Genomic DNA, 23714 nt, shown 5'->3' on the forward strand with positions numbered 1-23714 from the left:
AAAGGCTAAATTGAGCTGAGGTTTCCCATCTGACTGCAGAAGGCTTCTACTAGAAAACAACTTATAAGTCTCTCAGAAGAGGCCATACAACTTGGGGCAGTGTAAAGATGGTACCAGAGCCAGGGGATGCTACTGAAACAAAAGACAAATGAGGTAGTTCAACACTCCAAAGCTTTCTGGAGTTGCTCTGAAAGGAAACCCTTTGGAAGAAATGTTTGAAGCAGGGAGCAGAGAAATGTCCAAAATGACATCTGTTTTGTTTCTCATCTTGAAGGGCTCACAGCCTAGAGGAGACAGAAAAGAAGGATGCTAACTTGCTTTGGGGTCACCTTTGGAAAAGAAACATGACCCAACAACTGAAGAGTCACTCAACCTCTCCGCCTCATGAGTGGGCAAGGGAAGCTGCTGAGGACACCTTTCCTTATTATCTGATCAGTTTGAAACAACAGGCCTTTTGCCAGAAGTCCTATATGCAAAAAAAAAAATAAATCAAAAATGGATTTTTTTTTCCACCTCAAAAAGTGAAAAAGATTTTTGTCTGGTTCTTAAAGGTGCGCTGCCTTGTCGTGTAACACTGCAGCAGCAGCTTGGGAGATCTGGGACAACTGGGATGGCAGAAGAAACACAGAGCTTCTTTAAAGCAACGAGATCCTTTGACAGCCTAATACCAGTGGCACAGGTTACATAAGGGAAGAACTGTCATCATATATGCCCAAGTGAAGGATGGTATGTGCCCATACTCAAGTTAAAAATCCACCACTCTCTGATACCTCCAGATAGGACAGGCAATGAGAGGGAACACCAGTGAGTTAAAGTTTAGAATACGTGACCGAAATGTCAGCTCTCTTGCACTTAAAATTGCCCTGTCCTGGCTGTTTGAAATACCCTATTTATTACTGTGCTTACTTGTAACTCCTTCCCAACTCCCAGGCTGGAGAATGGGCACAGCCACTTTTGCTAGCCCAGAAGATATCCAGAAGATGAAGAACTTGTACTATTTGCAGCTGGAGTTGAGACATTTTCTCACTCACAGAGACCAGGCACCAACTTAAATGGAACTGAAGAGACAAGCTCCCAACAACAGAAAAGGTGTTTAACCAGGTATTTACATGGGTTGCAATCAGATGGTAGCTGTGCCTTCAGGGAAAAAGCAATGCCAGCTCTCTAAATTTAGCTGTTCATGTACACAAGCATTTTGGGGAGTTTCTAAGTCCTAAGGATTCCAGGATTTGAAACTTGTGAACCTCTCCTGAAAACAGAAGGTATTTTCCAACATCAACTTTGAAATCAAACAGCCTTTAAATAACATGATCTCTAGTCCTCACACAGACTCAATGCAGAGCTGAGATTGCTCCAAGTGCCAAATGTCTCATTTTTCACGTTTCCCCCAAGGAAATCAGAAGGAGGGAAGGCAAGAGGATTATCAAAGTGCTACAGGGACTATATGGTGCAAGATGAGATATGCACTATGTAGGAAACTGGTGCAGGAGGCAAGGCTCCCATGTTGTTAGGAACAGCAAAGGCAGCAGGTAGAGCAGGTACCCAGGGACACAATAAGGATGCAAGGGATAAGATACCATAAATGCCAATGGAAGTAAACGATGGGGCAGATGGATGTGTGGAGTGAGACACTGGCAACCAGCTTGGAGTAGGAAGTTTTGTTTTACAGGGAAGATACAGGACAGGCAAAGGGGAACAAAGAGGCAGCCAGATCTAAGAGAGGTTTTCAAGCAGTGAGGTGAAGGTGTATGAAGCCTACCAACAGCAGCTGACTGCTGCTCTTGCATCCAAATTGAGATTTAAACGTAAGCTAATCAGGTGGCAACTAAGCAGCAGTATCTCTGCTTACAGAGCAATCCACGAGATCTCAGAGGAGAATGCCAGGAGGTCAGCTGCCTTATCTCAATATCCCAATCCACCTTGGAGGCCAACTGTCCAAGTGCAGCTTATTCATCCAGGGCTTGGGAGGTGTCAGCTCCCAACATCCTGCACAGCTCAGATGCCTCCCAGCACTGGAATGGAGAAGGTATGCTCAAACTCGGAGCACCTAGTAAGAGAAAGGCAGCTAGAGCACCTTACTACACACTCCCCAGAAGCCACTTGGGCACAGGATTGTAGAGGTGGGTTCATATGCCTCTGTCCTTGGGGACTCTTAAAGCGTCCCCACATGAACTACAGGAAAAGGGCTGAAGGAAAGGTCTTCAAGTCAGCATCTGTCACATGGAAAGGAAAGCATAAGGCCAGGCTGGAAGTCTTTAGGATCTATAGAGATGCTTAGCCCAACAAATACAACTTTTGAACCAGTCTGTCCCTTTCAGAGAAATAGCCTTCCAGGAGCCTTGACCACCACAATATCCAGGTTAAGACCCACAACAAAAAGGAGTGGAAGAGCAAGAGATGCTTTTCATCATGAAGAGGTAGCATAGCGATGGGATTATATTACTATATGGCTATCTTACAGGGCATTTCTATCTTACATTCTGTATTCACTGTAACAAAAGAGACTTTAAACAGTGAAAAAGGTGATGCAACATAACTCTGCCACTTACCAGTCCTTCACTTATTCGGAGCCAACCCCCTCCCACTACAGCCTTCTCCACTGGAAGTGAATTTGTGCTGCATAGCTGCATTTACCCAGTTCATGTTAGCTTAACCCAAGCATTTACAGTAACATCTTCACAGGAATCCTATCTCCTGTGGGAAGGAGGGTGGGAAGAGAGTCATCAATTAGAAACATTTCCCATTCTGCATAGAAAGAAAGTGCAAGGAACTAAGAGACCAAGATATAAAAAGATGGCTTTTGTATGTATATACAATTGATGTGCATTTGCTCACAGAAGTAGAGCATGAGATCCATCAGAAGGACAGCAGCTACCTGTCCTTCTGATGCTAATGGACTCTGTATCATAAAGGAGGAGCAAATGCTCGTTTCAATCCTCATTTTGGAATCTGAGGAGAACAAGCGCTATGTACAATGGGAAGCAGAACAAGAACATCTCTTTCAGGATGCAAACCCTATTCTTGGACCCTTCTGATGAACACAATTCACCTAAGAGCCTGATGCTGAAAGGGAATTTTATTGCACTGGGATTGACTTGCACTGACTGACCCGAGCTGAAGAATTTAAGGAACCGTATCAAACATAAAAGGAAAAATAACCAGGGCACTGAACTTCCCAGCCCATTAACTCCATCATCACCCCCATGAGGACTGACAGCCCTCCATCAGTCGGTTTTTTTCCCACTGACCCTGGCTTGCCAGTGCTGTCAGCTGTGCAAATGGACAGTGAACCAAAGCAGGAAATGAACCAAAGCTGAAAACAACTTTGCTTCTGCAAGGACTGCAGGTCCATGAGCCCCATGAACATGGGCACTGGCACAGGGGGAGGGGCTCAAAGGGGTGGCTGGGATGGGGTGGGGGTAGGAGGGTACCTCTTAGAGAACTGACACTTCTGTTCCCCTACCTTGACCATGGAAGTGCAGCTTTCAATAGGAAATGGCTGCCTACCACCTCCCTTGAGCTTTCTAGTTGAGGGTTTTGGGGTTTTTTTGTTCTGATTTTGGACATATTTACATTTATAATTGCAGTCATTATGAATGAAATGATAAATAAATGCAATATAAATGTAATCTACAGAGTTCTTCTTTAAAATGGCACTGTAACTAGTTTTAATATTAATTTATTACATTTCCAGATATATAAAAAGAGCTATTTTCACATTTCTTCCATTTGCCAACTGTTCCTCTACAACGTGTGGATTCCATAGTAATTACAGCATTAGATGATGATGTTAAAAAAAAATCTGCAAATTGACTATTTTTAATACTCTTTGCATACTACTGTAACATCAGGATTCCAGCCATTAGCACCAATTAATTTGTTCAGAATTAAACTGTAAAAGACATATTGAACATGAAAAACTTCCCATAAAACCCAGGCAACAGCAGCATGTCCAGTTATTCTGGTATAGAGCCCAAATCTGATGGTTTAACAGGATTGGCTTAGAAATCAATATCCCACTTTACAGAATCCGAACAACAAAGAATTCAGTGTATTTAATAGCATATTTCAGAGGTTTACCAATCACCTATGTCTTTAGAATGAGCATCTTGCTTCTAGTATGACCTCTGTTACTTTATCTTCCAGCACTCAGACCCGTATTTTTGTCTGGCAGATGAAAAACCTGTCCTGCTCTCTTCAGACAGGTGCTCTTAACAGCAATCACATCACTTATTTTACCAAGCCACCCATCATCCTGTCACTGCAAGCTTTCTCCTCAGTGGTTTCTTTTCTCTTCTGGACAGCCACTAAAGGCATGGTATAGTGCTGAGCTAAGGGCAGGAGATCAGGAGTCCTAAGGAGAAACATCGCCTCTTGTAAGAGATACCAACATATAAACGTATTTTGTTTGGTTAGTTGGTCTTCAATTTATTAATAATTTTATCTAGAAGAAAGTCTTATAAAAAGTCTGTATAAATCAACGATATTTATCAATAGCACTTTTGAACTTGGAAGAATACCAGTACCAAGCTTACTTGGCAAGTACAGATCTATATATAACCATGATGAGTAGTGTTAGACAGATTACTGCCCTGTAAATTTGATGTATGGAGCTACTTATCAGCTAGTCATTGGTTTTGTCTGAAAGGGGCAGCTTAGAGTTTGCCAAGACCCCGTTATCCTGTTTGTTCCCTTTTCTCACTGAGAAAACTAAATTATTAATTTTTTTTTTAACAGAACAGTAGAAGTTTTCATTCCTAAAACTGACCTTGAAAAGTGACCATCAGCATTTTGGAGACTAGGAACTACAAGTTATTAAAAGCTACTGATTTTAAATGTACTTCTTTCACAAATTCCATTTTCTCTGAAACCTGCTGTAATGGTAAAGACTCTACTGAACATGGGAAAAACAACATCAGAGCAGAGTCTACTTAAGGAATTCATCCCTTCTCGTGTCACTTTGGGAAAAGCAAAGCATTGCTCTCTCTGGTTTCTGTGCCTGACAAGAGAAGAACTGGAAATAGGATTAGGCAACTGGTCAATTCAGTCCAAGTATTTGTGGCAAAAATAAAATAGATCAAAAAATTGCAGATATAAATTTTGGCTGGGCAGTGAAGTGTCCTGCTCACTGATGTTCTTGGGGCAAATCAATACAAATTGATGTCACTGATTCAAGAAGGACTGTGGGAAGAGACTAGTCATGCCCATGCTGCATTTTCTCAAGGAGGGTGTGTTGTCCCTTCCACCTCCATCCCACCAGGATGCTCTGTGGGCAGGCAGCACACACTCAGCACCCCTGAGCATGTCCTGCAGCATACAGACCCACTGGACCAGGTACTATGAGCTTCAGGAAGGGCCATAGGTGGCTTATAGAAGAACGAATGACATTAAGGGAGCCTCAGGTAGGGCAGATACACCTACAGAAATAAGCATTTGGAAGGAAGCATTCATTGTAACTCCACTGGGAACACCCTACCTATGCAGTAATACCTCCATGTCACAACTTTCTTCCAACACCCACTTTCACGTATAATCCCAGACTGGTTTGGGTTGGGAGGGACCTTAAAGCTCATCCAGTTCCAACCCCCTGCCATGGGTAGGGACACCTTCCACTAGAGCAGGTTGCTCCAAGCCCCTGTGTCCAGCCTGGCCTTGAACACTGCCAGGGATGGGGCAGCCACAGCTTCTCTGGGCACCCTGTGCCAGGGCCTCAGCACCCTCACAGGGAAGAATTTTTTCCTAACATGAAAACTAAATCTATCCTCTGTCAGTTTAAAGCCACATGTGTCTGAACTGTCTATATGCTTTCCTTGTCCGTATCCTATGTTTATATACTTTCCGCAGAGTATTTTACTTTGCTCTTGCACTTTCCCAAAGCACTGAGCACCAGCAATAACCCTTTCTTCACTAACCTTAACATCCATACTGTCTCTTCTCCCAAAAGACCAGACCCAAGGCTCATTTCAATAGAAGACAATTACTACATTCACTTTACAGAATGGCTTTGTGCAGTCTGGTGTTCCACACTGCAGCTATACTGAAAGGGCAATATATCCCTGCAAACTCGGGAAATAAGGATACTCATGACAATCTAAATTAACTTTGACCCCCCTTTTCCTCCGAGATTCAAGTCAGGTTTAGACAAGGGCTTCAGGGGCTCTGCATAACAACTGCTGAGGCTGGTTTATTTCTGAAGTGAGATCTGTTACCACAGACATTTCAAAGCAAGGCCAAGAGGCAGGGCTGCTCTGCCACTGAAAAGCTGCAGGTGCCTGAAAGTTCTGGGATTTAGAAAAAGTGTAATATACAGCTGGACCAGTAGGAAAATCCTTGCTGTCCAACTCTTGACAGTCAGCGCCTCTGGGGGAAGGCGGGTAGATTTGGAGCAGCTTAGGAGTGGAGAGCAGACAAACAGGTCCTCTATCACAGAACAGAGGCAAAGTTGAAGGGACAGAAATAAATGGTCATTGTATGGAAACCAAACTGCAACAAAAGCAAAGAAATGAAGAGATACGTAATCCTAACTCCGCAAGAGGGACAGATCCTGAGGTCCTGCCTCAGATGAGCTTCCAGTGGGAGTCTGCCTATATCTAGATATAGAATAAAACCACTTCTAGGTTTGGCCTAGTGTAAGATACCAACAAAGATGCTTGAACCAACTCGCCCCGGGGAAGACAACGCTTGCTGATACCTCCACAGTCTCTCCCCTCCAGTCACAATTAGACATTGTTTGTGGCTTGATCGCCCGTGTTCAGCGAGGCAGCCCTGCACTTCCTACCCCAAGGCTGCAGGACACAGCAGTGAGGGAGTCTCTGAGACGAGCCCTGGCATCCACCTCTTTCACACGTCACACGTTCCCCTTCTGCGTTCTCCTCTTCGGCCACGCTGCCACCCCTCGCCCAGGGTGCTGGGAGGTTTAGAAAGGCAGATGTTTTCAGTCTCGGTGGGGTCTGGTTGCAGGGGCTTTGGAAGTTACAGGTACCTCAGTCCAGTGTTGTCTGGGATTCAATATTGCATTAAGTGGTGACACATTGTGGGCAGGTGGGATCTATTATTGCATTATGGAGGCTGCTGCTTCCCTGACCAGGCTATGTTTTGTGTGTGAAGCGGGCCCACACCTGCTGGAGCTGGGACCTGGAAATGCGGAGGACGGAAGGCATGAGTCTGTGGTTTCCTGCCGTGAGGGGCATGTGCCTGCGGTGGGGCATGCGCACGGGGCTGCTCTCCGCCGAACGGCTGCGCTGTATGAAAGTGCCACCAACGTGAGGGTAGTGTTCTGTCTCCAGGGTTGAGGAGGAGAAAACGGAGGACGCCAGTCTTCTCAGGGGGCTGTACCTCGGGAGGGAGTGCTGAGAAGGCCTGTCCTCCTCCAACTGAAAAAGACCAAGAAGAGTGGAGGAAAAGGTGTCAGGCAAAGACTTGACTCGCCCCTGGTTTGTGATGCGCATGCTGCAGACATCTTCGCCGGCGGATGAAAAATGCTTTTTTGCCCTGTGTGGGGCTCTAGCTACCGCTCTGTGCCTACAGATTCCCGGGGATCCTGCCTTGCTCTCCCCAGCCATGCGCAGACATAGTGACACCAGCAGTGTCAGCCTCTGCTAAGTCAGTCCCCTCCTCTGGCTCTTCAGGCCACATGCCTCACCTCTCTGTTCCTCTAGCACCACTCAGCTTGTCATTAGGCTACTCATAGACCTTGCGTATAGGTAAGAAACCCATTGGAAAATATGTGTATGAGAGAAGGCAAAACACCTGGTGCTAAAATGATTATATGTATTTAAAAGTGAGGGATTCTCAGGGGTTCTTGCAAGGACTCTTACTAAAACTCGCTCCAGGGATTTGCAAAGGCAACTCTGGGGGCTGTTTGTTAGTGGACTTTCCTTTTCTCATGCTGCTGGCCTCCCGATACACTTTTATATTGAGTCCCTGCAGGGGGAGTGTTAATGCTTCCAGTTTGGAGGAGACAGGCAGCAGCTGGAAAGGCAGGCATAGTTCTCCTTTCAGTGAGAAATTCAAACCACAGAGCCACAGGAGGAAACGAGGAGAAGATGTGCTCTTAGGTCCCTTTTCTGCTTCTGTGATCCTAGGATGGCCAGGAAAGGGAGGAAGGTATACTCACAGAGAACAGCTTGTGCCAGGATGAGATCGCAGTCCCTACCTTCCCTTTACAAACTGAATGGAAGAAAGAGGCATTACAGGAATGACTTCACCCTGAAAACACTAAGCCCTTCCTCTGCTTTCTACCTCTGCTGCGAAACAGGGCTTTCACAGGGGCTGGCAACCTCAACTTCCAAACCCAGGTCATTTTTCCTGGAATTACATTTTCCCTTTCAAATCCATTCCCTTCCTTGTACTGCATTTCCTTTAGGAAGGTTTCACAACATAAGCGGGAAATGTGAAAAGGCAGTATTGTATTTTCTTACACCAGCACTGCTCTCCTTACCTTACTAGAGATGCTGCCCTTGCAAACGATACAAGAAAAAGAGCTGAAGTTCATCCAGTCTCATCTCCTTCCTGTCACCTTCAATATCTCTGCAGTGCTTTGAGGCAGGTATCTTATCTTCATAAGCATCTGAGAACTACTCAGCTTGTGGTGGGCATTAAATGTGAAAAGCAATTATTCACAGTCCTACATGTACTGCATGTCACTGCATGGATCAGACTCAGATAATAATAATGTAATGCTGTCATACAGAGTATTTGAGAGAAAAAGTAATTCCAGGCAGCAGCTCTGATTTCTCACAAAGACAACCATCTCTTTATGTAGATGGTGCAGACATTCAGTCCTGGGTACTGCTCAACTAAGTATACTGGAATTCTTATTATTACTTTTTGCTCCATGTTTGGGCTCAGCATGTTGTATGATGTCCAATGATTGTATCATCCCAACATGGTAAAGACTTCTCAGATCAGAAAGGATCACTCCAACTACCCAGATGGACCTCCTTTACAGCACAGGACCAAGGACCTTGCACTCCACCAGCAAGCACACTTTGGTATTGCTGCCTCCTGGCTAAAGCTGAGGTTACAGACATGTCACTTTTCTTCACTGATAATGTTTAAATTATACAATCAGTGCTGGAGATGCTGCCCCTTTTATCCCTTTGCCACTGGCAGCAGTCAGGCTGGACCACCTTCCACCAGGCCTATTCTGCTCTGTTTGGACAGGAGCAGTGGGACACCTCTCATGTGAGGTCCCAGAAAAATGTGATGTTAGTAAAGCTAAATATATTTTAAAGTTACAAAATGTAATTAGGAATTTCTACTGAGCTTAAGGCTTTGATAGTTATGACCTCTGTGAGTGTGTGTGTATATGTATATATACACACACAATGAGCAGACCTGACAATACTCTTATAACATCACCCTTTTGCTGGTCCTTTATTCCCAACACATGGATGGACAGGAACCTTCAATCTGAAGAGCATAAGGGACATAGGTCAGTCTACATACACCTTTCTCCATCAGCTGGCAAGCTCTTCTCACGTGGAGGGAAGCCAGAGGAGCTGAATGTCAAAGAACCACATCATCTACAACAGGCACCATGTGGAGCTCAATGGGAATTACACTGAGTGAGGGGCTATGAGCCTGCTCCTCTTCTGCAAACAGAAATGCCCACTGAGAAATGGCACCTCAGAGCAGCTCACGGATGATGGTGTAGGAGGGAAAGGAAACCAAGACACATAGCACCTCTTCATATCTCATCTTTCCTGCTGCCTTCCTCTTCCAGCCCACCTCTTCTCTCAGGTTTATAATCCTGAGGTTATAAACCTGAGAGCCTGCTGTGCTTTGCTTCTACCCACTGCTTGATGATTTCAGCACAGCTTTTCTTCTTTCTGCCTCAGCGCTAGGGAAGCTGTAATTTCTGTCCTACCCCCTTGCTGTCTCTAGGCACGCTGGCACTGACAAGGATTTCCCTCATCACTACTCCAGTGTCCAAAATACAATCCAGACCAAGCCCTGTTCAGTTTTCAGTCCTCAGAAGTAATTGCTAAACTCATCAATGTATGATCAATTGTATTTCTTTCCAACAGCGAAGGCAGGAGCTAGTTGCCACTCCTGCCAAGTGTCAGTGAATTTACTCGATGTCTTCAAGAGCATGTCAGACTTAAATTACATTGTTATAAATTACTTCCAACAATAACAGCAATCCTAAATCAGAATGAATATGTAAACAGAAGTGCAGGTTCAATTGCTTTTTTCCACTCAGTTTTAGCTATTTCTATAGCTCTATCTGCACATCAGTGCACAAAAGCAAGCAGAGATTTATTAGTACATTCCTGAAACACACACATCAAAGCAAACCCCAAGAGCTCTGTTGAACAGCTTGCTGGGTGCTCAGTGCTGCACAGACAGAAGGGCCAGGACATAGTTTCACAACAGACCTATCCTCTTATAACAAGGCTTCCCGCAGGGTCTATGCTCTACTGGAGCTGCCGCCTTGTCAGCTGAAACTGGGAGATAACTAGTATGTGAGAATCTTTGGGTCAGAAACTCGCCCAGGCTATTCAGAGCCTCCTCTGCACTTGACTTTCCCCACAGCAGCATTAGTTCATACTTGCTCCCTCTTACACCCACAGTTTCACGAGGACACCACCATCCCTCACACTTGCACTACAACATCTTTCTTCCTACTGTTCATTTGAACAAACATCTGAGTTCTACATGAGGACAACTTGGGGAACTACAGGCTGTGCAACCTGGAAAGGCCATGGAGCAAATCCTCTTGGAAGCCATTTACAAACATATGAAGGAGAAGAAGGTGACTGAGAGCAGTCAGCATGGATATATGAAGACATGTCTATGCAGAGAGGCTGAGAGAGCTGGGCTAGTTCAGCCTGGAGAAGAGAAGGCTCCTTAGAGGGGAGACCTTAGAGCAGCTTCCAGTGCCTAAAGGGGCCAACAAGAAACCTGGAGTGGGGCTTTTGACAAGGGCCTGTAGGGACAGGAATGGCGTTAAGGGGGAATGGCTTTAAACTGAAGAGGGGAGATTTAGATGAGATCTTAGGAAGGAATTCTTTACTATGAGGGTGGTGAGGCCCTGGCACAGGTTGCCCAGAGAAGCAGAAATGTTGGAACTAAATGATCTTAAGGTCCTTTCCAACCCCAACCATTCTATGATTCTATAAATTTATTAGTGCTCCAACCAACTGTCCCTCCATCTCTGGTGTACTCAAGACTTCTCTGCTTTCCTGTAGGCACCAAGTCACTTCTCCTTTGAGTCAGCAGTCAGTTTTGTGACAGCAAATGGAAAAATGTGAATGTCACTGTAAAGCTGTGTACACAGAGGCAAATGAAAGATCCCAACATCAAAGGAAGCACAACTAAATCCTGGCCAGCCAAGAAAGTCCAGTACAGGTCTGTGTGTACAAAGCCAGCCAGGAGAAACTAGAGGGTATTTCAGAACATAGCAGTTATAAAATGCACAGTCTGCTGGAGAACCAAAGCTGTCTAATATATTACCAGTGAGCCCCAGAATCCCATTCATCTCTATTTTTTTTTGGCCTGCTTTGTAAGTATCCCTGTGCAGTGATAAGCAGCCTTCATACTGCATCATACCCAACTCCCCCAGTCATTTCACACAGCAGGATTATGTGCCATGGCCAGGAAGGCACCTCCAGCCTACTTCAGCTACACTATATATGTCATTGAAGTGTCTCTTGATGATTCTTACACCTGGTTCTTGCCACCATTCATCGCATCTTGCACTGACCAGCATCATAAGTGTCCAGAGCAAATTCATACACAGACCCTTCCAACTCTCTGATCTTGCCTATGCAACCTCTAGATATGTAGATTATCCAACATATTGACTTTATACAGCAAACACCTCCACCTAGGAACCTTGCCACTGGATGCAGTCTCCAGGAAAAGCATGTACTGCTACTATTTTGTGCTTAGCAGGACAGCCTCACTGGTGCTGCTGCCAGTATTTCTACCTTTCCTGTAAATGCTGCAGCCTCATACACCTTAGCAAGGTGCACCCTTGCCTGGAAGTCAAGGATTTGACTTTATTCTTTTCATATAGTTTCTTATATCATTGAGGTTTTGCTGCCAAAAGTAACAGTCCTTTTTTTCTTATACCTCTCTGGGAGCCAGAGAAGAAAAGAATCTGGGCAAGGCCTGCACAGAAGAATATTCTTTTAACATCCAGTGAACACTCCCTTGGAGGACAAGAAGGAATGGGAGATGGAATTACCATCTTCCAGACTGCACAAACATCTGCTATAGAAGGGTATCACTGTGTACATGACCTGAGACTCACTTGCTCCTTGATGTACTTATGGATCCCATGGACATGAGAGATCTTCATTGACACACAAATACATAAAGCCCTCAGGAGAACAATTTTACTGTCTCTTGCAGTGGACACTCTGTGACAGCTGTCTGAGAAGTGAAGATTAGATGTAATAGAGGAACTCTGAACCTAAAAGTATATCATGTTTTTTCATGTAATCCAATAAACTAGCTCCCACTAAAAACTGAATTTCTTTATATCTTCAGATGACCACAGGAGAAAAATAAAAGGTAAAACTGGAAGAAAAAAAGCCCTCTACAACTATCTGGAAAAAAGACAGTAGGTCAAGAACATTTCTGTGAATAAATACCTGGTAACAGCAATGCCAGTCACTGAAGTAAGGTTGATGGGATGTGCGTGCTGGTTACTCTGAGCTTTATTAGGTATTTAGAAGAAGGTTTCATTTCAGGGAGTTATTGTGTTATCTGCATTGCTGCAGGCCTGCCCAGTGCTGATGGAGGATTAGACTGGAGAGCATTCTCTTCCCATACACTGCTGTTCCTGATGAGAAACTATGTGAAGATTTGCTAGCAACACCTCCATAGAACTAAGCAGTTATTAACAAAACACTGTGGGAGAGCAATAGGGAACTGATTAAAGATACCCACAATCACAACAGTGCTTTCCTCTTGTCCCTGTGCCAAAATGGCTGAAAGATCTTGATAACAGTGTGTCCTCAGTAGGGGACAACGTTACTAGCTATACAGAACACTTCTAAGGTGTTCACAACATTTGCAAGCACTGTCAGAAACAGTTTCACAAGAGCATCCATGCTTCGAACCACAGACTTCGCCAGCACAGCTGAGGTTTCCTAAGATGATGATATGCTAGGCAACAAGATACAGACCCAGGGATCTTACCTGTCTCTGAGGACCAGTAGGTTCAGATTCTCGTCTCCTTTGTCGGATAGCTGGTGCTGAATGTAGGGGGGAGTGGGCTGGACTTCCTGTCTGCTGTTCGTGTTTACTGTCAGATACTGTTTGAGAAGGTCCTTCATGTCTGTGGGAACTGTCCTCCTCAGTCACAGGCTGCATACCCCGACTTCGCCCGTCGTGCGTCTTTGGCCTGACAGCAGCATCTGCCCCCAGGCGCCTTCTCTCCTCACCATCTTCAATTGGTCTTAGTTCCTCAGGCTCCTCATCCGTGGTTCCAGAGGTGCTTGGCTCAGCACCTGGGTGGAAGTCCTTCAGCTCTGTCTCCTTATCAATGATAACCCACTCCTTGCTGTCAAAGTCCTCCTCCTCTGCAAGTGGCACTGAGCGGAAAGCATTGCTGAGGGCTTCGTGTTCCACTGAAGCAGACACATCCATCCGACCACTTGCCTGCCGGTCAGCCTGGCCAGTATCAATGGACAGCATCTGGGCTGGCTGGGAGGAGCACACAAGCCGTGATGGAGACCCAGGTAAATCCATTCGAGATCTAAAGACAGAACATGAAGCCATTAAAAATACATCAGGTTTGTGGTTAAAGTTAGGGACCATAAGAGTTGTATAGTCCTTCTCACACATTTCTTGGTATGCTTCAGAAAGACAAGCTTAAGCACAAGTATTTCTTTAGAATCTACAATGCATAAAGATGTTTGCCCTAAAGTGCTTCAGTATGACAGCCATTTCAGCATCTCTCTTCCTTGTAGATGACAGAAGCTGTGGCTGCCCCATCCCTGGCAGTGTTCAAGGCCACGTTGGACACAGGGGCTTGGAGCAACCTGCTCTAGTGGAAGGTGTCCCTGACCATGGCAGGGGGTTGGAACTGGATGAGCTTTAAGGTCTCTTCCTGCACAAACCAGTCTGGGATTCTATGATTCTAAATACTAAATTTACTGTTTGACTTAACAGTGTCTCTGCTGGGCTCCTATGACCTCTTCAACTGCACTGCGCTGCCTCGGTGGTGGCCACTGAGGCCTCTAAGGTGACCACAGAAGTTCTTTGAAGACAGCAAGAATCCTTGATCCCATTGTGCACGGATGACCCCTAGGAAGGAAACATGGCAAGAATCTTTTTGCAAAGAGTAGTATCACATTCAGTAGCTCACAGTCTAAGCAGCAGCTTTTGCAGCCATGCAGAAATTCCTTTTGAAGAGGCCCTGGAAGCTCCCTGTGCCCCAGTGGCCCTGAGCAGCATCTCAGCTGAAAAAGCCAGTGGCATTTGTCTTTCTGCTCCACAGTGTTATGACCCATGCTTCTCATTTGGCCTGCACCTGCTTTACTTCTCTATCCCAGAGGCTAGCAGCTTGCTGCACAAACCAGTGTCTGCTGCCCTGCAAAAGACAGCTGCAATGTGCTTTATGAAAGGATTTCAACATGGACCATATAGGAGCCTTATAGACTCTTTTGGGAAAAGCCTTCCATGCGTGAGAAAGCATAAGGGGCAACAGAAAAGTGATGGACCATTGGGTGAGGGCTGCTAAGCAAAACTTTAACACCATGGAAGGGCAGAGCTGAGATGGAAAGAATTACAAGCAAAAATGAAATATTTGTTATGAAGAAAGGGGTATTAGAGAACGAAGTGAACCAAAGGGTGATATAGAGGAAGTTGTAAGTAAAAACAAAGCCATCTGATGGATGTGAAAGAAGCAGGGCTGCATTTGTAAAGTCTTACAAATACATCATTGTGAACAGGGAACACTAAATATGCAAAGAAAGAAAGAAAGAATGACCTATGCTGTGTTTGTGAAGAACAACAAGATTTTAAAGAGCTGTTGCTAAAAAAAACAACTCTGGACTTAGTCAATATCTTAATCCATTCTGCAGCAGAAGAGAGGCTCCTGGAGTTTAAGAATTTCCCAATGCTGGGATTCAGGTCTGTGTTGTGAAAAGACAAAACCAGGATAAAGGGAAGACTGTGTGGCAGAGTAATATTGTATGTGCACTATGCTTGGTGCAGGCCACCTGAAAGATGAAAAAAGATCTTGATTTTAAAAACAGGAGCTGAAGGAAGAACACATAAGAAAGGGATGTGTTTTGGAGAATACACATTTTCTATATTAAGCTAGCATGATGCTGAGTAGACGAGGAAGAGTGGGAGAAATAAAGGAAGGAGTTAAAAGCTGTTCATATATATATTCAGTGAATATACAGGACTAGTGCTGCTGACTGCTATAAATGGCTTTTTTCCCTTCCTATTTTAAATGGCCTTTCTTTTGAGCAAGAAAAGGAAGACGTAGCAAGACCCAAGATTTGTTATTTAAAACCTAAATTATTAATAGCAACACAATCTTTCCTGAATTACAAAGAAGCATTACAGCTCCCACAGCCACTCAGGATAAACCAGTACCTAACAGACTGGGATAGTGCTAGGGACGCATCTTCTCTCTAGTTGTTTTTGATCCTTCTTTGTTTCCAGCTACTGTCTCCTTGTGCCTTTCCTCTTGGCTCAAGTCTGTCAGCTTGTCTCTGAGAAGTCCTGTCTCCCCCCTACCTCTTTTAGAGGGTCCATTTCACCAGTAATTCCTGCAACCACAGCCCATGCCCTGACTTCCAAGGGACAGAGGAAGACAGACTAACAAAGGACGTGAAGGGGGCTACCAGCACCAAGGGGCTTATGTCTTGTAACACATCTTCTCCAGCACACAATACTTTAAAAGCTTCTTTTCACTAATCTTGCTGTTTTATTTCTTTGCTGTGGATCTGAGAGAAGGTATTCCCATGACCCTCAAAATCTGGGTGTAATGTGTACTTTTCACATGCAAATAAGTACAATGCTATATGCTGAAGAATGAATACTATCAGTACTATTAATGGAAAATAATGAAATAATGAAATCCACCAGATCAGGATCAACAGATCGCTCCCAGAATACATGAATCCCTGTATGTACCCTAACCAGATCCATTTTTCCCTCCCATCTCAGGCCACCCAAAAGCTTTGTGACTATTCACATTATTTCTGATCTGATGCTTTGCCTTCCCTCTGACAAATGTTGCCCCCTCCATCTGTGGAGTTCTTCCTGTCCAGAGACAGGATAAGAATCATTCCCACTAACTCTCCTTATTAAGAGACATGAGTGTCTCATCAGAAAGATCATGAAGCCCATGAACACCTCCCATCAGAAATGAACTTCCAGCGCCTGGATCTAATGATCGAGCCGGTCTCAACAGTCAATCCTCAAGACACTGCTAAACACCATGAGGCTACAGAGGGTAAGCAAACCTTCTTTCATGTGGATCTGCTTTGCCATCAGCAGTGGAGAGGCGTTCTGACTCCGGGCTGTTCACACGGCGGTACCGCAGGGAGCGCGCTTGGGCGGTGGGGGACTCCGGAGGCACTCGGACAGGGGAGCTGGGGCAGACACCGTTCCTCTGCTCCTCTTCCACCATGCACTGAGTCTGTAGGGGGTAAACACAGAGAACCTCAAATTCTGACCAAGGACATTTATTTCCCATCCTTCGCTGTTGCTCAGTGCTTTCTTCTAGGATACAGTTCCAGTTGCATTTTCACAGTCTACACTGAAGGAATGCAAGGGCCCATATGCCCTGGCAATTATCCAGTATTAAAACAAGGTATGGATTTTAAATCCATTCAAATAGTTAAACATCTTTATAAGGCAGCCTTTGCATTTCAGTTACCCTGAATAGTCAATCCAAAGAGTTACCATGGGCTAACCTACTGCACACACAAACACTGGTTATCCCAGATGCCCGAGAGCCCCTATTTGTCAGTATTTCTCTATGCTTTATATTACAATGCACATACTTTCACTTTTGATGAACTTGACATGACTCGGGTATGTCTTAATTCCCAGGGTGGTTTGGGACTTTTGTGGTTCTGTTCTTGTTTTAATCTTGGTCCTCTACACAAAATCTCCCCAGACATATACTCAACCATAAGATCTGCAAGAGCTTTCCACAGATCCACGGTCACGCAGGGACCTGAACATGTTCATGGTCATTTGTGAGCATTGAGTGTTCATACACTACCAGTACTTGTTTTCTGTTTTCATATGGCCTTAAGGAATTTGATAGGTTAAGGAGCAAAAGTAGGTAACTAACACAGCTACCTTCTGCCTTCCACTGCACTGCTTCCCCTTAGAAGAGATGACCTGCTTAAGCAAAAGCATAGAGGCAGAATGCAACAGCAGTCTAGGATTTGCATTCAACCCTGGTGTGCTGCCAGGCATGCAACAGCCACACGCTGCCTCTGGGTGGGGATGTGCATTGAGGTGCCAGTGCGAGTTGCTAGTATGGAGAGTGTTCACCCTTTTCTGCAGCATGCCCTGCATTCACTTGTCCTCTATTAATGGCAGAGGCTCTGAATGTAAGCAGGCTTCTCAGCAAAATGCTGCTGATCAAGACAGTTGCCTTTGTGCAGCTACTGTGTATACGGCAAGTCAGTCAGTGTCTGTGAGTGAGCAGATTTAAACCATCCAGGCTGGGTTTGGAATGCATAACTAAAGAGCCTTTGCAGCTAGGAAGGGCGGAGAACTTTCAGGCATCATAGGAAAAGCAGAATAGATGACAATGATTTAATCTGTAACCCATTCAGGCCAGGAGAAGGTTAGTGAAGGTCAAAGGTATTTGTGGGAGGAGCGAATTTCTGATGAAGCTGTAGAGTAACAGGCAACTTGATAATACCCAAGAGCAGAGAATTGGGGAAGGGTGTGGGAGAAAAGGAAGAGGCTCCTGAGAAACACAGAATAAGAACTTCGATCCAGTGGAGGAAGGAGATCCAGAAGGAGGACTTAGAGAGGTCAGTGACAGTAAACAAGGAAAAACTGTCCTTAACAGAGAAATGGGAAAAGTAGAATAGAAGGACATCTGAGCTGTGTGAACAGAGAAATAAGAATGACCTTGGAGAGGTATTGGGGAGAAAAAACCATACCAAGATCTACTCATCGCCTAAATACAAAGAGCAAGACAGGGAGAGCCAGAGTTACTTCTCGTGCTGCAAGACTGGAAGATGAAGGATGGTGAAGCTGTGAATAGCAGAAGGGTGTGTTACACACCAGCTGCCTTTGCAGTTCTGAAAGACACAAGGGATGCCTGAGATCACAAGCAGAGGTGGGGCTGTGCCCTTACAGATCAAATCTGCAGCCGCCTTTCTTTATGTCTCTTCATGTGGTGACTGTGACTGAAAAATAAAACCTGATTTTCTCTCAGAGAACAGTCAGACTAAAGATAACCCTCACAGACAGAAAGGACAGATTTCTTTAGCTTTGGAGAGCACGATGCCCTGGGCTCTATTTCACAGACTGCTGCGTAGCTACAGAGCTTGTCAGAACTGAAGCGCTCGTTGCCACGCTGACTAACTCCCTAAGCAACTTTGCCAGTACACTGACAAGAAATAGCATCTCTCTTGGCAGAAGAGTCACCTGGTCATGCTGTGGATCTTGTAGAAGCCTCTCTTGTCTCTAGCTGTTGTTATGACAGGGCTTGTGAATGACAGTGCTGGGTACCTAAGCCATGACGTACGACTGGCATGCAGAAAGGACATTTGGGACTCCCTCATCAACACCTCAGTTGGACTGAAGAGCACCAAGGCAGCTGGTGGTTCAAAGGAACAGGGAAACACACAGGAGTTACTAGGACTTTCTGTAATACTATTTTTTTTTTTTGGTATGTTGGGGAAACAGAACTGTTCCACTCTGCCAGCCTGTTCTTAATTTATGTGCCTTCAAATGAGAACTTCTGGGAATGCACATAGTTCCCCAGATAGAGATGAAGAACTGGGGGGATGCCACTGGTAATGTTCCATACAGATAACATCTTGATCCAAGTGATTTGCATTGGAGAATTTTAAGCAAGTTAGATGAGATTATTTCTTGTCCAAGAAAAATGTTTTCTAATAAGACTAAGGATAGTGGAGATATCTCTAGGGCTGAATGGACTACCTTTGTGGCAGGAGAGACCTAAGTGAATTCTTGTCAGACACAGAAGACTGGTAGATTTAACATGCTAGCCCATTAAAGACAGGTTTGTGAAGTGCATCTGACATCCCTGATAAGATTTTAAGTCTATATAGTGAGGTTTCTCTGTTAACAGACTCTGTATGTATCGCGTATCATGCCATGCGGCATTCTGATTTTTAAATCAGAATTGGGACCAACACAACAAATACTAATTTACTTACAATATGTAAGTTGATCTAAACTAACTGGCAGATTCTCACACTTTAACATTTACTATGAAATCATCATTCAGTGGGGATGCCTCCAAGAAATTAGGTAACGTTTACAAGAAACAACTGAGAAACACCTTAGGGATTATGAAGAAAACCAACTGAAGTATATATACTTCCTGCAAGCTAAAAAGTCTAGTATGATCTTAGAATGCAGAAAATGAGAACATTAAGTGATAGTTTCTCTGACTCTTCATAGGGGTGAAAACACCATTAGATGCTCTTTATAGATTGTGCTACCCTTAGAACAGAAAGTTAAAAAATTGGAAGTGAAAAATTAGTAATGATTCAAGATGTAGAAAAATATGGCTTATGAAGACATCTCTGATGAAATGTATTTAGCCAAGAGCTTAGGACACAATCAAATCTTGGTTTATAATTTCCAAACCTGGGACATTTCTGACATTGCATCAGCTGTGCAAGGACTAGAATTCCACTGCTTGAGTTAGCAAGATCCTAGATACTGATATAACGATTGTACAAATGATTCACTCCAGCATTATTGGCTCCCAAAATGTAATTTGCATGAAGATGCAAATTAATCCCAATGGCTTTGTGGAAAAATTGCTTGTAATTTCCAATTTCCACATGGAAATTCTACAGTGCTTTTTGGGCTGCACTACACTGGATGTAATGGATCCAAGCAGTTTCTAGCAGTCTATGAATCCACTTCCCTAAATCCAACAGCCACCAGGGGTAAAGAAATGTTCTTTACTTTGCTGATGCTGATCCTGAGTTTGTTGCGATTCACATCCGTCTCTTCCCAAACTTCCCCCTCATTGAACGCGGTGTTTGGAGCCTGACCAAGACCTTCCACTGGTCGGCCTGACAGGATGGGAGGAGCGTTCTCTTGGTCACTCAGATGTTCACCCTGCAGGACATCCTCAGTGTTCTCACGAAGCAAGTCCCCAGGCACCGGAGTGACATTAACCACCCTATGGAAGAGACAAGAAGAGAAGTAAAATTATTTGTACTTAAAGAAGGCGGCCTACCACTCTGCCCATAGAAATTCCTTAGCAGCTTTTGGGGTTAAAAAAATCAGGCATCCCAGAAATGACAATCTGAAACAGAACAGGAGGATTCCACCTAACTTACAGTCACAAAGACAGTGGAGTGGATCAGTGAAAGCACCTTGGGACCCTTTATATGCAGGCTACAAACTTCTTCAGAAATGCCAGTTACACAGTATTTAGCTTAGAAGAAACTTCTCCTCTTTGCATGAGTAAATGAGGCTTAAAAGGCCTTATAGTTTTTATTTTCTAAAATATTAAGCTTTTATCTTCTATAATATTGCTAAGGATTATCATTATTCCTTAATGGCAGCCCCCCCAAATGCACCAAGACAGACCACTGGATTTGGGGACCTTATCAACTTTTGTTTGGACCCATCTCCATCTCTGAGCACCAAGCTCTGTGTACCTTTGCACCAGCAGATGAAACACCTTGTAAAGGTTGAGGAGCTGTGTCCGAGCCATGACCAGTGCATGCATTCTGCTGGAGTCAGCTCACTATCAATCATAAACCCACCCACAGCAAGGAACAACTGCCTCACAGCAGGCACTCTCACAGGAACTCCAGCCATGTGTGCCATATAATATGTAAAATCTACAAACATGTGGGCTTCATCAATCTGGCCAAAGATCTCCATACATCCCTTTATATGACTCCAACCCATACACTCATCCCCAGTAGAAAATGTGTTTTCAGGACAGCAAGGGTTCGAAACTGGATTCCACCACTTCAGATACATGTCAGTATACATAAAGTCAAATCAAGTACTGGCTGCCATGCAGCTCCAGCTTCCCAGGATCACAAAGGCCTTGAAAGATTTCAAAAAACAAGCTGATACTGAGCTTGTTATTGAGGATGTCAATAGTCTGTCTTGTGCAACTGCAACACTCACCCAAACATGGCTGCTGTTTGCCTGGTGTTTTGCTGCGGTGGAGTAGAGGTGCTAGTGGACAACAAGACATCTGTGCCAGCCTTCTCCCAGTCAAAGGCTTCATTTTCAGTGATACCTCTTTCTTTCATGCTGTTCTCGAAAACGGACATGATTAGCTGGAATAAATTTACAAAAATAATCAATTTATGTGAAGAAGTTGGGGGTGGCTCTCAAGAAATCTGAAGTATGAGTATGAGGACCAAGCACAGCTTATAATCTCCATCTTGCCTGTGAGTGGTACCAAGAAATGAAAGTAAATGTCATAAAGTGAGCAGAGGGCCATGAAGATGCTCCAAGGGCTGGAGCAGCTCTGCTATAGAGACAGGCTGAGAGAGCTGGGCTTGTTCAGCCTGGAGAAGAGAAGGCTCCAGGGACACCTTAGAGCAGTTACCAGTGCATAAAGGAGCTGATAAGAAATCTGGAGAGGGGCTTTTGACAAGGGCCTGTAGGGACAGGACAAGGGGGAATGGCTTTAAACTGACAGAGGGGAGATTGAGATGAGACACTGGGAAGAAATTCTTCCCTGTGAGGGTGCTGAGGCCCTGGCACAGGGTGCCCAGAGAAGCTGTGGCTGCCCCATCCCTGGCAGTGTTCAAGGCCAGGTTGGACACAGGGTCTTGGAGCAACCTGCTCTAGTGGAAGGTGTCCCTGCCCGTGGCAGGGGGTTGGAACTGCATGAGCTTTGAGGTTCCTTCCAACCCAAACCAGCCTGATTCTGTAATTCTGTGACTGTTGAACTGTTGGCACAGGCTCTTTGCACTGGGCAAGCTGTGCTAAAACTCTGTTACATTTGGAGTATCTCAAGACTTTTGTGTTTTAATGAAAGCCAAAAGTACTCTGGTGCTTTCTGGTCTGGAGTACAGAATTATTCTGGACAGGGTAATAGAAGAAGAAAAAGCTTTTGAGAGGTTGAAGAACTGTACAGTCCAATATTTTTCTCCTAGTCCTAGGAAAGGTATTTCTCAGCCAGACATGAACACGTGCATGGAAATGTTAGGAAATCCAAATGCCAATCCAGAGTGCCATGCATCAGATTGGTAACAAAGAAAAGTTCCTACCTGATAGTCTGGCTTGGTGAAGTAGTCTAGGCTTGCAATGTGATCAAGAAAAAGGTGGAACTCTGAAGGCATGTGTTTTAGCAGCATTCGGTGTTCATACTTTTCTTTTATCATACCAACCTGCTCCTGATAAAAAAAAAAAAAAGAAAGTATCTCAGAGCCAAAAATCTCTTTTATTGCTTCATAGTCATACAGTCCTATCATTCCTGGAACACTTCCTCTCCTGTTTATTTGTCAGCCTTTCCACTTTTATTGTTTGCTTTTTGAGAACAGAGTCAAAGTTACTTGATCAAATGTGATGAACAATATGCATGAGAAAGTGTCTAGCTAATCCAAATAAGACAAGCTCCACACTGTGCATCAGAATACACTAAAGCAGGTTTGCATATTGCAGCAGGATCTGATGAAAAGCAGGTCCTGGCTTTCCTTCATCAAAAAGCTGCACTGAGCTGCAAGAGGAATGATAAGAGTCATGCTAATAAACATGTAGCAGCCTATCTTAAGCACACAGGTGGGGCTTCCTACCTTATCTTTGATCTTCCGCCATGGAAGCTGACCAACCGCAAACTCCACCAACATGTAAAAGAGGGACCACAGATCATCATGTCTACCCATCTCCTGGAGAAGAGAGAGATGAAGACTGAGGAGCAAAGTTCCCTGCTGCTCAGGGGTCCAGCTGTGCTCGCCAGATGAGCTACCTCATTTTAGAAAGCAGGAAGAGAAGTCATCCTTCCCATTCAGTGATTAAAAAAGACAGATTAAAGACTAAAGATGCAAACTCAAGCATTTATTAAACTTGGCAATATCAATACAGCCACCTGAATAACCTCATTTGGTTTTTGTGAAAATTAAAGTTTATCTATACAGCAAAGCACAAGTTTTCCACTGGACTCTCCATCACCAAGTATACAAGACGGAATATTCATTAATGGGATGTAAAATAACCCAGATTAAGAAAAACAAACTCCAAACCAACAAACCACCAAACTGTGTGTAGAAAGTCTTCAGCAAATGGGAAAGTGAAACACAGGGATTAAGGCTGAAATTGTCAAAGCACATGAAGTCATTTTTGGTGCTCAACATCCAATGTCTAGAATGTTATCTCTCAGAATAGCAAGCATTATACAGCCATTTTTGTGTCTAAATATACCTTCAGCTGACGCCAGCTACAGCTGGCCTATTCAGCTCTTCCAAAAATGGTACCTCAGGTTTCTTAGCATCTCCCAGAAAATAAAATGGATTCATAATGGTCTTCAACTGCCCGCCCCACATCACACTTTCTACGTTCTGTAGACAAGAACTTCTTTC

General features: G+C 44.3%; 1 protein-coding gene across 1 annotated transcript in view; it reads right to left on the reverse strand.

Annotated features, from left to right (window-relative positions):
• The window catches only part of LOC104402735 (tau-tubulin kinase 1-like), a 64587-nt gene that overhangs the window by 11511 nt on the left and 29362 nt on the right, over window positions 1–23714 (reverse strand). Inside the window, exons 8-14 of the mRNA XM_010010692.1 lie at window positions 22932–23024; window positions 22407–22532; window positions 21310–21464; window positions 20122–20341; window positions 16443–16618; window positions 13156–13714; window positions 7336–7359 (exon numbers count right to left, since the gene is read on the reverse strand). Coding sequence (XP_010008994.1) covers window positions 7336–7359; window positions 13156–13714; window positions 16443–16618; window positions 20122–20341; window positions 21310–21464; window positions 22407–22532; window positions 22932–23024 — 1353 coding nt within the window. The remainder of the gene's footprint in view (window positions 1–7335; window positions 7360–13155; window positions 13715–16442; window positions 16619–20121; window positions 20342–21309; window positions 21465–22406; window positions 22533–22931; window positions 23025–23714) is intronic.

The sequence above is a fragment of the Nestor notabilis genome, unplaced genomic scaffold (assembly GCF_000696875.1).
Source record: "Nestor notabilis isolate BGI_N333 unplaced genomic scaffold, ASM69687v1 scaffold6163, whole genome shotgun sequence".
Taxonomy (NCBI): Eukaryota; Metazoa; Chordata; class Aves; order Psittaciformes; family Psittacidae; genus Nestor; species Nestor notabilis.